Source organism: Octodon degus, unplaced genomic scaffold (genome assembly GCF_000260255.1).
Source record: "Octodon degus isolate 3935 unplaced genomic scaffold, OctDeg1.0 scaffold00065, whole genome shotgun sequence".
In the NCBI taxonomy this organism is placed as follows: Eukaryota; Metazoa; Chordata; class Mammalia; order Rodentia; family Octodontidae; genus Octodon; species Octodon degus.
In genome coordinates, this window is record NW_004524641.1 from 384,549 (window position 1) to 397,431 (window position 12,883).

Genomic DNA, 12,883 nt, shown 5'->3' on the forward strand with positions numbered 1-12,883 from the left:
GATCTATTTCTTTCCTGTATTGCTCATTTAAGGAATCCATCATTTTTTAATCTCCTGTATTTTTTTTTATCCATGTCTTCTTTAGAAGCAGTTATGAATTCTTTTACTGCAGAGTTTTTTCAGATTGGGTTTCTTCCATATGTTTCTGCATTTGATTCTTTAGTTCAGATGGTATGAATTCAAACATTTCTTTTTTTATTTCAGAAATTAATTCTGCTCTGAGTTCCTTTATACCTTTCTGCTGTTGCTTATTTACTTCCAGTGCTATTAATTCATACATTTCAACTGAGCTAGTGTCTTCTGCATTTGTTCTGGATGGGCATTGTGTTTCCTCCATATGTTTCTGCATTTGATTCTTTAGTTCAGATGCTATGAATTCAGAGATTTCTTTTTTGCTTCAGAAATTAATTCTGCTCTGTGTTGCTCTATACCTTTCTGCTGTTGTTTTTTTGCTTCCGACGCTATTTATTCATACATTTCATCTGAGCTAGTGTCCTCTGCACTTGTTATGGGTGGGCTCGAGCCCTGAGGTTGCATTTTCCTCCTTGTCTTTATCATTTCTTATAGCTCTGACCTATGACCTTTGGTGTAGAGTTTTAGTGCAGTTATATCCTTATCACCTAATGAAATTCAGGTACTGATATACCAAGTTCTGATTCATGCAGGTGTGCCTGGCTTGGGTCTGACTACTGTGCTCAGCTCCTTGCTTTTGCCCTTGGAGGTGGTTCCACTGTGCCCCTCTGGCAAGATGTTCTATTCTTGGATTAGCTGTGTGGTTTTGACCCTAGTCTCACTGCAGGGACTTTAGCTGTAGGGTTTCACCCCAGACCTGTATGCCAGTCCTGGGCTGGGTCTGGAGGGGTATAGGGGGCAGGAGAGTGCAGAAGCTCTCCCACACACTCACTGGGCTTTGGTGGGTCTACAGGACTCCCAAGAACGTGGTGGAAGTGCTCACTCAGAGGGCGGGTTGTGCTGTCTCTGGACGGGTGGGGGAGGTTTGGAGAACGCTGGTAAAGGCCTCTCTCACACAGCAGGCCTCAGCTTGGGCCTGGGCTTGGGTTGGCAGGTGTAGGACAGAGCAGAAGTTCTCCCACACACTCACAGGGCCTGGGGTTGGGTGGATCTATTCCTTTCATTGTTATCTTATTGCTTATCCCTGTCTACTTGGAGAATTTTCTCTACTTAAGTTGAGAACCCCCAAGATGGTTATAGTCACACTGATAATATGAAAATACTGGTTACCTGGAGTTAGCTAAAATGGAAACTCACTGATTTTAAAGTATAACTGAACAACAACAACAACAAAAAAGCCAAAGTAGTTGCCATCATTTATGGGTCTAAAGGTACTGCAAAATCCCCTTTGGAATCTTAGAAAGATCCCTATACCCTTATCTAAATAAATGAAGAAGAAAATAGCACTTAGAATTATGTCTGACTTTTTACTCTTTTTTGGGTGCCAGTGGATTTGAACTATTGGACTATATTGAGTAATTTTGCTGAATTTAAGTACCTACAATCTTTGGACTGGCATGAAGTATGAAAAGGTCCTTTGAAGTCTTCTCCAAATATAACATCTCTAGCTGCAATGGAGCACCCATCTCTGACAAAACAAAATGAAAAAGGGGGATATGTTGGAAGCCAAGGAAGCTAGGAAATTGATCAAATGTGTGTAGGTGGGACTAGGTCTCAGTGCCTAAAACTAACAAGCTACCTCAGTCCTGAGATAAACATCTGGGCCTGGTTAAGGTCAGCTATTAGTCGCTAGGCAACCTTGTGTCATGTGTTACTAACTTTGCAAAAGTACAAATAAAGGACCTTTTTGTTGCAAGAAAAAAAAGTAAAAGTATATGTATGCACAAGATAGTTAGGATAGATATGCAGCTACTTTCTTTTAGTTTTTGACAAGAAAGTTTGTACTAATATTGTTTAGACAAAATATCATGTCTGCATCTTGTCCTCTGAATAACTACTATGAAGACAACAACATGCAACGTGTTAATTATTATAACTGCCCTACTAACTTGTTTTGGGACTGTTTCATTAGTATTTTATCTTTTTTCTCATCAAAATGAATAAAAAATAAAATTAAAAAATAAATTAATTATCATATTGTATTTATGTTATTTTGTATTTCAGATGCTGTACATTTCAAGTTTATCAAAGATTAAGTTGATGTCTGTGGGCTAATCTAGGAACCCAAAACCAAATTGTTTCATTACATCAATCAGAAAATATGTGTGAATTCCCACTGGCTGATTTATAAAGAAATACAACCCAATGTAAGTTGCAGAAACACTGTGTCTTGGCATTATTCTTTCCCTGTTAAGGTGTGTGTCTGTTTGTGTATATACAGATGTGTGCCCATTGTATGTGTATTCACATCTATACACACAGGATACTTTTGCACAATACAATAAATGAACATCTATTCATTTCCTCCTGCAATAGCTAAGTGTTATGTAAAAGGTAGAGTAGTAGGCCTAAGAAATATCCCAGGATGAAGTTACTGCTCTTACAAAGTTTATACTTTAATTAGAAACCCATCATCAACAAATAATTGCACAAATACATATTAAATGCATACTTTGGTAGGTGCTGTGAGACACAATCATGTGGCATACACCGGCCCGTCTTCTTTTTAGAGTCAGAGAGGGTCCCTTGGAGAAATGTCTTAGCTATTTTTCTTGTTGCTGAGACAAAATACTGACACCCACAAGTTAAAGGAGGAAAGGTTTATTTTGGCTCACAGTTTGCAGATGTTTTAGTCTGTAGCTTACTAGCTCCAAAGCGGGGTGGCAGAACAGAGGTCCACTGTAGAGGAGAAACAGCTCATGGCATGGCAGGCAGAAGGCAGTGAGCAGCAGCAGTCACTACCCAACCTTCTCTCTGTCCCCTTATGTTCCATCCAGGCTACAAGCCTACTGATTGTTGCCACACACAGCCAGGGTGGGGCTTCCATGATCCACACGTAGAACTATGCTAATTTCAGTGGGTGGACTAATTTAGTGCCCTATACCCTTAGTCCTAGGATCACACAGCCTAGATCCAGGCAGCTCAAAAACCCCACCTATGAGCACAGGTGGCTTTGGGGGGACAGCTACATATAAACCATAACTAGAAGGCAATGTGCTAGTTGAGAGCTCACAGGCAGCCAGGAGTATAAAGAGCAAAGCAGATAAAGGGTGAACCATGGAGAACAAGGACGGGTACAAAGCACTCCAGATAAGGGGGCTCCTATTCAAAACCAATGTGCTCAGTCATGTACTTCTGAAGACTTTTTCCAAGAGCGACCATTAAGTGGCTGGGGGACATCTAGCTACATCAAACCATTAAAAATTAATTGTAATCATACTAGAAAATAAGTGTGTATGAATTTACAAGCACCTATAACGTTTTGTTTTGTTTTCCAGGTACAGAGTATTCCTTAAGCCCTAGCAACTACCTTGAAGATGGAATTATGAATATGGCAACTTTTCTACGGGGCTTTGAAGAAAAAGGGATAAAGAACGACAGGCCTGAAGACCAGCTAAGTGAAGAGAAAAGGAAAATTCTGTTCTCTTTTTGTGACGTGTGCAACATCCAGCTGAACTCCGCAGCCCAGGCGCAGGTCCATTACAACGGCAAATCCCACCGCAAACGGGTCAAGCAGCTGAGCAATGGGCAGCCCGTGCCCACAGCCCAGGGCTCAGGGCTCCTGCTGGCCAGCCCCAGTAGCAACTCCAGCACAGGTAGGAAGGGGTCCCAGCTCCCAGGTGCTTCGGGGACAAATGATTAAAGTGAAGCATTACAGCGAGACAGCTTTTAGTTAAAACTACCATCTTGTTACTTACTATTTCTCCTATAGGTAAAACATACTAGCTGTTGGTCTCCTCTCAGAATATTTACACACACACACACACACACACACACACACACACCCCTAAGTGTCTTAACATTTCCTAATGTATCTTGAAATGTATTTAAAATGGGTCAGTGATGTCAATTTTTTCCCTCTCTGCAAAGTTAGGCTTTCTTGACAGTTCTGTAGCTGCTGTATTTGGGTGGTGTGTACCTGGACAGTACATGAAAACCTAAAGCTTTACTAATAACCCTCATGCTGTGGAAAGGGAGCACTGATCTTGTGCCTTGGCCTCATCCTGTGCTCATAGTGTTGCCAGCAGTGTGCTGTGGCCTTCTGCCAGCGGGAACAGGCATTGCCCAGACCCACAAGGTGCGCCTCTGAGCTTCCACCATCTTGCTTTGTTTTGTTTTGTTTTCACTTTTCTCTCATTCTTTCCTTGTTGATGGAAATAGAAGGTTAGCAAATTTATATTCCCACATCTTCTCTGAAGTTTTTGAGTCTTTATTTTATCCTTGGGCTACTCTTTCTCTACCACACTGGTGGCCAATGGGTGGCCTCATGGGACAGAACTCATGAAGACTGTGACACTTACTGCAAGCCACAGGGTAGATTTCTGTAGCAGGCAGACCTTCTACTGGCAAAAGGCGAAGGCAGGCCACTTGCTGAGCATGACAGAAGAGCTCCAAGCCTCGCTCTTCCAAGTATTTGCTCTGATCTCAGCTTAAAGTGCAGTGACGTAGAGCAGCCATTTGTCAGGATTTCACTCCATGCTGCTACTTGAGTATGGAAAATCATCCACAACCCACATCAGATACCAGTGAAAACTGTGCTGCAATTATATCATTTTTATATTTTATTCTAAACCTAACTACTTTTCAGCTAGTTTAGGGCTTAATTGCTTTAAACTATTTTCTCCTATCATCGTACTTACCATGCTGTGAAAGAATGTCAAGGGACATCTAGGATAGAACATACACACTTACAATGGTAGAAAAATTAATTCTTGGTTTCTATTTATTATGATGATCACACTTATTCACAGATACATTAATAAGCTTGTTATTTTTACATCAGGAATTTGGTGTTAGTTTAAAAACTGGTATCAAACAAAAAATAGCTCAAGTAAAGGTATGAATTACATGTGAGATCAACTGCCTTTAGACACTGTAGTCATTAAAAAGTCATATTTCTGAAGAATAACTAATGAGAGGGGAAATTGTCTACGCTAACCCACTAGGCAAAACAGCAGGGTCTGAAATGGACTCTGTCGCAGTTCTATGATGTGTGCACCTGACATTCTCCACTGTTATGAGTCTTGGCTCAATGAAGAGCAAGCTTGACATCATTTCATTTTTTTTTCCAGTCATTTTGCTCAGTTTTGATCTATGAAGTTTCTGTTTCCTGCTGGGTAGCAGCTCTTTTAATGTGCTCTCAGCCTGTAACTTCCTACTTTTGTAAAATCAGCACTCTTTGGTGTAGAAGATTCAGTTCTATTTCTAAAATATCTATCTCATTGCCAAATTGAGATGTGACTGCATGGACCCCAGAACTTATTGTGGAGGTCCAGGTACCATCCCCTTCCCTGTACTTTTTCTCAACTACATGCTCAGCCCCGGACCGAGGAATCACACAGGGATTGACAGGTAGTTTTTACCTCACTTTACAACTTGCGCAAGTTGTGATACTCTTCCTGGTTGGTGATTGTTCTTTGCCTGTGAGACAAGGGCTTGCCCTAGTGGTCCCTTAGGCACTGACAGACCCTTGAGAGACAGTACCAGCTTTGTGCCTAACCCTGACGGTAGGCAAATGCTCATTCCTTGGCTGTGTGTGCCTCTTCCTCACACTCTGTGCTAGCCCTGGTGAGCATGTAGCCTGTACTCTCATACTCACAACTTGAGGAGCTTGAAGGGACATTCAGAGTCCATTTTAAAAAGTCTTGGGGCCCAGGCAGGCAGGGTTGGAGTTGGATATGAGGGAATTCTTGTCCCTGCTCAGGTAGCACTAGGAAAGCTGACAAAACAGTCACCTGATTATGGGGCAAATTTCCAGTCTGCTCTTCTTGCCCATTGCTTGGATTTAGAAATGATAAATTGAATTGTGTTTGCCCTCATATTGGGGGCCTGGCCAAGATCTCCATCTGCCTGGATGGGGGTGTAATAAAAGAATGAAGAAAAAACAGAAACAAATTTAGTACTTCATAAAAGGGGGCCTGGGAGGTCAGATAGGCAGATACAGTGACACTCGGAGCCAGTGAGTCACTTGTCATTGGCTGCACACCGTAATCGGAAGGATGATCGGATGGTTCAGAGAGCAGTAGTGACCTTAAACACAAGAGGATTTCATGCCCATGAGGACCAGTTTGGATGACTCAGAGGGCAGCAGTGATCCTATGCTGATGTAATCTTACCCTGGAGCTCACAGCATTTAAGGACCAATAAGGCCTCTTGGCTCTGGCCTCAGTTTATAATTTGTGATCCCCAACACACTCATTAAAAAAGAAGTGTTGGAGTCTTTCCTCCCAGTACGTCAGGATGTGACCTTGTTTGGAGATAGTGTCTTTAAAGAAGTAATTTAGGTAAAAATGTCAAAATCATGAGTTGTTTTTGATCCACAGTCATTGGTGACCTTACAAAGAGGAGCCCTGATGCTCTATGGTTGTACATTGGAGAGGTTACTTCCTGTTCCTCTTCAGTCCTGCATTGGTATCGATGGGAGCAGAACTGGGATCCACAGCCAGTGACTTTGCTGGAGATTTCTACTAACCATCTGAAGACCCAGGAACATCAATTTTACACAATCTCTTCCAGAAAACAAAGGAGCAAGAGACAATTACCCACTTATTTTATAAGGCTAGTATTAACTAAAGCAGAAAAAGGTAGTCTGTCTTATAAACAAACACTCAAATAGGAGAAAATATTGGAAAATCATATATCCAACAGAGGTCTAATATTAAGAATGTATAATGAGCTTTAAAAGCTCAACAGTAAAGCCAGGCATGGTGAAGCATACCTATAATTCCAGCAGTTGGAAGGCTGAGGAAGGAGGACTCTGAGAGTTTGAGACCAGGCTAGGTGACACAGTGAGTTTAAGGCCAGACTGAACTATGTAGTTTGACCTTGTCTCAAATAAAACAATAACATAAGAAATACAAACAAAAGCCTTCAACAGTAAAGAATCAAACAATGCAAGTGAAAATGGGCAAAAGATGAGAATCTTACTGAAGAGGCCAAACATGATAAATCAGCCTTGTGACAAGATGCTTAACATCGTTAGCCATCAGGGAAATCAGATCATGATGAGATTTAATTATATTACTTACCAGAATGGTTAAGTAAAAGACAGTGAGAAAGACAAAAGGCTAGGAGGACTCCGAGAAAACCCTCCACTCAGGTATTGCCCATGGGCACTGTTCCTTCTGGTTTCCCCCAGCCTCAGCCACTTGTGAGCCCTGCTTTGGGGCGGGACTGAATCATGGCTGTGTGGTACTAGATTAGCTCACCAAGGGTTTTAGCACAGGTCTGGATGTGGATGATGGATTTACTGAAGAGAGAAGACCCAGCCTGCAAGGGGCTGATAGCCTTGAAGGGATAAAAGAGGAAGAGGTAAGCCTTCTCCTTCCTGAACACCATGCCAGGGACCATTTTTCCTCTGCAGTGTCCCTCTGCCATGCCACCATGTCCTGAGACCAGCCAAATGTATTGAGACCTCTATAAACTGTGAGCCAGAATAGACATGTCCTCCTTTAACTTGCGGATGGCAGATATGTTGTATGAGCAACAGTGAAGTAACTAAGATGGGAATGTAGCACAGAATAGCCACTGTTGATGTAGGACGGCTGGTGGCGCCGTTCGGGCCCCCTCTGTCCACAGTGTGTACACCGCGACAGTTCCCATCTTCTGTGCCTCAATCACCATGCTCATGTTCTGAGGATGCAAAACCTACATAATTTATACTCCACAAGCGGCTGGCAACCCAATCTGAGGGTTCTCCAAATTTAGATTAGATCACTCAGGAATTACAGTCACTCAGAGGGGTTTTTAACCTGCAGATTTGTGGGGTCCATTCCCTTAGTTGCCAATTCAGTAGGTCTGGGGTGAAGCCTGAAAGCTTGTATTTCTTACAACTTCCCTGATAGTCCTGAAGCTGCTGGTTCAAACTTACACTTAGAGAACACCAGTCTAACTCATCCAGGAGGATTTTGAGCCTGGAAAAGAAACATCTCTCCTGAAATACATGCATACTTGGGTAATGGTTAGGGATGAGGAGAGAAAAGAGGCCTCTTTGGATTCCTTTGACTTCTTCCTGGGGAATCCACTGGCCCAGGAAAGAGAAGGGTGATGCCCTGGAAGTAGAGTGACAAATCCCCAAAACCCCACCAAACAGGATTCACCCCTGAGGACTCCAGAAACAACTCCACCCTTTTCATTGCATCATAAAACAGTGAAGGCTAGCAGAAAAGCTGTGGTCTGATGGTCAAAGAAGCCCTAACTCCGTGCCTGATGTTGTACCAGGGAGCTTGGTCCTGAGGCTGCCAAGCAGGTTTATGAGGAAGGTGCCACTGCTGCTATGTTTGGGATGACTTACCTGGCTGTGGAAGAGGCAAGGCTGGGGTTAGGAGGGGGCTCCCCCCATCTCAGTCGCACTGGTGATACCTTGGGGGTACCCTCCTCCATTGAGTCAGAAGCAGGTCATTCTCCAGGTGGAGAGAGTAGTATTAATTTTACATTTTGCGGTGCCTGCGTCCTCAGACAAAGTTAGTGCGTGTCATGGGGATTCGTGTTGTGCCAAGGACTATGAGGAGGACTGATTTATTCTAGGGTTTTAAGGATCCCTGTTTCCTTGGGGTGGGAAAAGGGTCGCTTTCAAAAGTGACCTGTGATTCTGCTCTTGGCAGCACTTCAGCACAAGTAATATTTAAAAATAAGACAATCAGACCAGAAGCAAAGAAGTGCTGCTGTCCTGGGGCAAAAGAGGCAGACCTGGCCTTGCTCTGCGGTGTACTGGAGACCGACGTCTTTGAGAAAAGGGTGAAATGATACCTGTAGTGAGGTCTGTGTGCTTCACCTCCCACTTGGATGAGGAGACTGGGAAGAAGCGAGCCTGGAATCCTTCCCTGCGACAGTTCCAAGGCTGAGATCTTCTGTAGACCCTACATTATCTCTCATAACTTCTGTAGCAAGTTCTTCACTCAATAAAAATGAAAAGAATTTAGGGCTTCTCCTTCGTCATATCACGCTTGACTCCGCCCCTTCCCCCGACTGCTTATTAACTGAAATAGCATTTTCCTCTCTCACCTTTGGTGAATTCCACGGGGATTTCTAATTCTCATTGAAGACTGAAATTTTCAGACTAGAAAGACATTAGTCATGAAAAGGGAGTGGAAAAAAATGATGCAAAAGGTGTGAAGAGATCTTGGGGTATTCAAAAAGCAGAGATGTGGTTGGAGCAGAGAGAACTAGAAAAAACACGGAAGTTTGGGAAAGTAGGCAGAAGAATTTAGTGATTTTCTTAAATGTATTTTGCTTTAATCACGATTCTGTGCTGGGCTCACAGGCGGCCACCCCGAAGCTGCAGGAGCTGGCAGTTGCTCAGGTTCGTCTGTCCCAGGCTTCTCCTGGTCGGTGCTGGTCGGTGCTGGCTCAGCCTGGCTCCTGAGCAGTGGACTGTGCTTGAGGGAGTGGCTGAGCCCGACTTGGGAACACAGCATAGCCAAGGAGCTCTGTGCGACTGTAAAGCAGGCCCCAGCCAGGCCAGAGAAGCACACTTTGTCTCCACTTGAAAAATGGCATCTTTTATTAGGCCTTAGAAATTTCAAGTTGAGATCATGTTGATGGTAGGCTGAAGATGGGAGGGGTGGTGGGAGAGGGTAAGGCAGATGAAGAGCTCAGGCGTGTTGCAGCAGGATGTGCCCGTGACGGCTTGGAGGTGGGATGAGAACCAGGCTGCAGGATGGTGGCGCACGATCTCGTACTGTGCCACTTGCCTTGCTGCTGTAGTGCGTGCTTAACTTTCAATGTCCCCAGCCTCATGGATTGTTCCCTGTCCCCTATAACGTTCTTACTTTCATTCCCAGTCTACATTGAAAAACAGCTTATTGCTCTTAATCAGCTTGTCGGGTCCGGATATTAGGACAGATTTGACAACTGTGAAAACATACATATTTTTTGTTTGTTTGTTTGTTCTTCTTTTTTTTTTTTTTTGTACCAGGGATTGAGCTTAGGACCTTGCGCTTGCCAGGCAGGCTCTTAGGCCGCTGAGCTGTCTCCGATGCCCTATCTATAGGGGGATTTGATCCTTTCTCTACACTCACTTGACATGAGCAGCAGCAGGAGGCTCACACCAAGCACTTGCCTCCTGGTAGGCGAGCGCACCACCATTTGGCTACACTGCCAATTCTTACACTTGGAATGTTAAGTACGTTGGTCAAGTTTATCACGTGACATCTCACAAGGTGTTAAATTTGTCCCTCAAATCAAACTTCTGGCTGCAATACAAAAGGATGACCACCAGATGGTGCCAGTAGTCTATTGAAAGTAAGAGATTAGTTCCTTACATCATTTTGGTGGCTATTTAATTTTGCATGCCTGTATCTGGTAATCTGAGCAACTACTTTGAAGATAACAGTATGGAATGTAGTAGCCTTTGTTAATTTCCTATCACCTTGTTTTGAAATTCTTCATTGTTTTTGTTGCTATTTTATTTTATTGAAAGTGAAGGCACAGCTGACAAGGGTGTGTGTGTGTGTGTGTGTGTGTGTGTGTGTGTGTCTGTGTAATAAGAGGTGAGAAAAGAGAGGGAGGGAGGGAAAGAGAATGAATACATGAAGGTGAATAGAAGAAACCTGTCTACAGTGTGCAGAGACAATAGTTAACTATTTAAATGTTAGTATTGTCCCATGTATGGAAGAAATCGCATTCCAATTAAAGAGATATTAGGTCTGAACATAAATGTTAGATGGTAGGTTTGTATCAGATTAAATCTAGTGTCCATCCTATAATGCCTTTTGTTTTTGCAAGAGAACATAGTTTAAATGCTTCATCCTACATTTCTGGTGAGTCAATTTACCTTTTGGCATCTGGCCTGGAAATCTGAGTTTTGCAAAGTGCAGGTGTCACGGTGGAGGTCTGTTGAGTGTCTCCCCGTAAGAGAACTGAGTAATGCACTATGTAAGTCATTAACTATGAGGCATGAGATTAAATTATTTACAGTACACTTATTTCCCTAGCCCTCCTAATTATAAGTCTATAAAACCTTTTTCATAGACTAATTTGTACAGTATATTTATTGGTTATAGTCCATATGATTCCCTATAGTTTTAATGAAAGTATAGACTTAAAAGGTTTTAGCCAAAATTTACCAAATTGGAACTTTGAGGAAAGGGATCTGCTTCTCTTAGCATAAATTCTGCCTCCTAAAGAGGGGTCCCTGGAGTCATCTCCTACTTGGGGTAATTCAGACCGAGTGATGATACAGTAGAAGATGGTGACATAATTTATAATTCTTTATCCTACCCAGAATTGGCCACTGTTTAGTTTTCAAATATTTTGTAAAATCTTGACTGTCTTTAGCACAAGTAGAATTGGTGACCCACATCTGTTCCACCCAGGTAAATTTAATTGAGATTTACATTGGAAGCTCTTTGAGGTTAGTGTTCTTTATGAATGAGAGAAACTAGAGCAGTTTGGAAATAAAGTGAAAGCTCAAGTAAATAATCTCCATTCTCCAAAGTGCTTCAACTTCCACGCACAACCTTGTCCGTTTTAGAAGTCAGAAAGCTAGTGCTATGCCTGAGATAGAGCCGAGAAAGTGTATAAAACAACTCTGTGTTCTGTACTCTGTATTCTGTAGATAAAAAGTGTTGAACAAGTGTGTTGACTATACTGGTACAGGACTCCAAGGGATCAATATATAAAAGAATTCGAATGAATTTTATAATTAAAAAAGAGGTGGCTGATCCCTTTTCAGTTAAACATAAATAGTCCTCTGCTTTGAGTGCTTTGAGACTGCTTTGCGCTCTGAACTTTTATGTCTATCATATATACCAAAATATAAGGTTGTTTAACACCCAGTATTAGATTTTAGATTCTGAAAACCAAGTACCCAAAACCCTTTCTGTGTGAAAATTGAGTCATAGCCAATTAAGCCAAAAATGCTCAGTGGGTGAGTGATTTGAGTCTTCAAAGGCACTCCTAAAAATCTCGCTGTCTTTGTGGAATATTAATGTTGTCTCTTTTCAGCTAATCTACAGAGAGTAGCTTTCAGTAGCTGACTCAGTGGAAATGTCACATTAATGAGTTCAGGTTCCACTGGGGCTTGTTGAATTGTGTTGTCACCCTGACTGAGCAACTTTCTTCGCACAAATGTTAACAGCAGTGTATGGAGGAGACTAATTCAGGTTAGACCTCCCTGGCCAGCGCTACAGCTGGCCGCAGCATTGGTACTTATCCCTGGCACGTGTGCTCTTCTGTAGCTGGGTTTTGGGGCAATGGTCAGGCACGCACACTCTTCTGTTGATTACGTGAAGAATCTGAAGCAGCCAGGGAGGCTGCGGCAGGCTCTTACCCTGGTACCCGCGTTCAGTGCTTTCCTTACAAGCCCAGAGGCTATGGGCTTGCACATGTTGCAAGTTCACCTGTTTATATAGATGTGATGCGATGCGTACAAGGACATTCTGATCTGAATCCTGGGATGTTACTGACCCATTGGGGTACTTATTACTCCATCAGACCAGTAGGGTACCATTTGGGCTGCTGAAGAAATAATGCTCAACATGGTGTTGTCCTGTCACAATGACACATGCTATTACCTTCTTCATGTGGAAAATGGCTTTGTGATCGTACTCGGTCTGTACGTTCTGCTATACTTTGTACAGCGAAGAGGAAGACTTCTGTTCACAGAAGTGCCTCCAGGACTTCTCCCCAAGTCGAGGCCCCAAGGGCAGCCAGGAAACATTCTTAGAAGAGAGTTTATGTTTTCCAGGCCCAGGGTCTAAAGTCCAGTGTCCTAGGATTGCTGTTTTAAGGTGCTGTAACATTATATATA

General features: G+C 42.8%; 1 protein-coding gene across 1 annotated transcript in view; it reads left to right on the forward strand.

The window, feature by feature from the left end:
- Znf385b (zinc finger protein 385B) overlaps nt 1-12,883 on the forward strand; it is a 405,545-nt gene that overhangs the window by 90,025 nt on the left and 302,637 nt on the right. Inside the window, exon 6 of the mRNA XM_023719177.1 lies at nt 3,411-3,728. Within this exon, the coding sequence (XP_023574945.1) occupies nt 3,411-3,728 (318 nt within the window). The remainder of the gene's footprint in view (nt 1-3,410; nt 3,729-12,883) is intronic.